The following is a 2,500-nucleotide window of genomic DNA, read 5'->3' as shown; positions in this document are numbered from 1 at the left end:
GACAAAGACTCTCCGAAATTCCAGGTTTCCCCAAGAAACTTTCCGTCGCCCGTTTATTTTTTCAACAATTTCCAACATCGAATATGCATATTTGTAAAAATTCTCGTGCTATGGCGTTTTGTGCTTTTGTGCTTCTTTCGCTGCCTGATTCAGCGCTTGCGGACATCGCGGTCATTAGTGGTTATTATTAAAGTTACTATAATGGTTGATAATAAATATGATAATAATTATAATAGTAACATGATTATTATTCTAATTATTGATATTATTATTATCATTATTATAATCAAAGTTATCAGTAGCATAGAAGTAATACTATTGATAATGATTATAGCAATAATAGCTGATATTATTATCAGTATTATTATTGTTGTTGTTGTTGTTTTTATTCATTGTTTTTGTGTTTGTATCAAATACTCTTACCACCATCGTCGCAATTACTGGTATTATTATAACAATATTTATTTTACTTTCTGTTGTATTGCTGTTACTAGTGTTACTACGAAAATATATTATAATTGTTGTTTTTTTATCTGAGTAGTAGAAAGAGTCTGTTTTTATACCATTATTATTGCCATTATTATTATAACGATGATGATAACGACAGTGATGCTGACGATTATTGTCATGATCAATATCACTGTGTCCTTTCTTCTTTGTAATTATATCTGTGTTTTGATAACATTATTGTTATTACTGTAGTCCTTGACATCATCATCTTCACCCCCATTCATCACCATTACTGTCACCATCACCACTACTACATGCATTATTTATGATGAAATGTCCCGTGAAGGACAAAATCGGTTTCGTCGCCTTGTAAACTTCGGAACGTAACCGTGTCGTGGTGTGTGGGGAGAGGGAGGGAGGGAGGGGAGGGGGGAGGGGAAGGGGAAGTGAGGGTGAGGAAGGGGGATGGGGAGGAGGCTTCCCCAGCTGTAATTGGTCGTCCGGTTCGAAATGTTGGATCGCCTTAGCGTTAATTAACGGATAATCTTCTTTCTAAGGAGTGGAGTGAATTGCGCCTTTTCGCCCGTGGGAAATGTGAAAAGTCCACCTCGTGTGTCTGTGTGTGTCTGATGTACAGCAGATGTCTTATTGTGTGGTGATGAATGAATGTGCTGGCATTCAAAATATATTTAATTATACGGTGATTACTAACTCCTTTGTATTATGGATATGTAACTATATCCAACTTGTACTGATACAACACAAGTATTTGTATGTGCCTCCGTATATAGTTTGTGTATGATCAGTCATATTAAGAGCGGAATTAAATGTGAGAAAGCCACCGGCAAATATTCATCGAACGAAACGGAAATACGAGACTTCGTTTCTTGCTTCGTCTGGATTCGAAACGTCACGAATTATCATCGTTGCGTTTGACTTCATTCGCGAACACATACTATAGCGTTTGGACTTTCATTTGTTTGTGTACATATGTTTCTTGAAAGACAAGTGACCTGCAGTACTAACAGCCTTGTCTCTCCCCCCCCCCCCCAGGAACAAAAGCGGAAGCTCTTCCACACTCCGCTCTACGACTCTGAGGTAGCGCTCAAGAAGCTCTACATCCAGACCGTGCGTCGCCTGCCGGCCTTCGCGTGCCACCTGCATCAGGTGAAGGAGCTCCTGCGCGGGAAGACCAAAAAGAAGGTGAGCTTTTCCGTCGGACCTCTTAATTAAGGATCCCGATCCGTTATATTCAGGATTTTCTCCTCTCACTTCAGCCCTGCGTATTTCTGCAGGTTTCTCTTCCATGACGTGGTTCTGGAGGCTACGAAAGATTTTCTCTACCCTGTCTCTGTGCCTCTTATCATGCTTATCATTTTTTTTATGACTGAACTTTCCTCCAATTTCCCTCGTGACGTGACTATACACGAATACCACATAACGCACACGAATGTAAACACACGCTCGGGTATTTCCCACACAGGCCTCTCGTCTCCTGGGCATCGGTGCTAACACGATCGTGCTGCTGGACACCAAGACCAAGATCCTCGCCAAGGCGCAGCACACTCAGGATCTCATCCAGGTCAGTTGATGCCCAGCTCTCCTTTGCTATGGCTTCTGACTTTTAGGTTGTTGTTGTTTTCTTAGTGGGTGGACTTTCTCTCCGGAAGTGCTTTCGAGTTCTCTTCTTTTGTCTCTTTATCTGTAGATCTATAAAATAATGTTTTTTTTTTTTTTCCTGAGGGTGTCTTCTTTTATTTTCATGGGTGCTTCATTGTTCTATTTTAGTCTTTATTCTTTATTGTTATTAATCTGTGTATGGACTTTTTATTTCTACATTCTACAGTCTGGTAACGCCACCCGAGGGATAAGTTCTCATCAGTGGCAGTAGCAATATACTAACTTGTGAAGAAAGGAAATGAAATGAAATGAGTCCTATTGAATGAAGGGGAGTTCAGTGTGAATGGAAGTGAATCCACACTTTCGAAGCGCGAACCCGACGGCGAAAAATCATGATAAAGAGACACGAGCATCTGGCATCCTGTCTCCA

General features: G+C 40.5%; 1 protein-coding gene across 3 annotated transcripts in view; it reads left to right on the top strand.

Annotated features, from left to right (window-relative positions):
* The window catches only part of LOC122259674 (1-phosphatidylinositol 4,5-bisphosphate phosphodiesterase epsilon-1-like), a 159,622-nt gene that overhangs the window by 133,768 nt on the left and 23,354 nt on the right, over nt 1-2,500 (top strand). For all 3 annotated transcript variants that reach the window (XM_086532675.1, XM_086532676.1, XM_086532677.1), the window contains 2 exons: nt 1,504-1,653; nt 1,934-2,032. In XM_086532675.1, the coding sequence (XP_086388801.1) occupies nt 1,504-1,653; nt 1,934-2,032 (249 nt within the window). The remainder of the gene's footprint in view (nt 1-1,503; nt 1,654-1,933; nt 2,033-2,500) is intronic.

Source organism: Penaeus japonicus, unplaced genomic scaffold (assembly GCF_977035675.1).
Source record: "Penaeus japonicus unplaced genomic scaffold, GWHDUDI00000001_assembly GWHDUDI00000037, whole genome shotgun sequence".
Lineage (NCBI taxonomy): Eukaryota > Metazoa > Arthropoda > Malacostraca > Decapoda > Penaeidae > Penaeus > Penaeus japonicus.
Note: the sequence above shows the minus strand (reverse complement) of the source record. Positions and strands in the feature narration are given on the sequence as shown.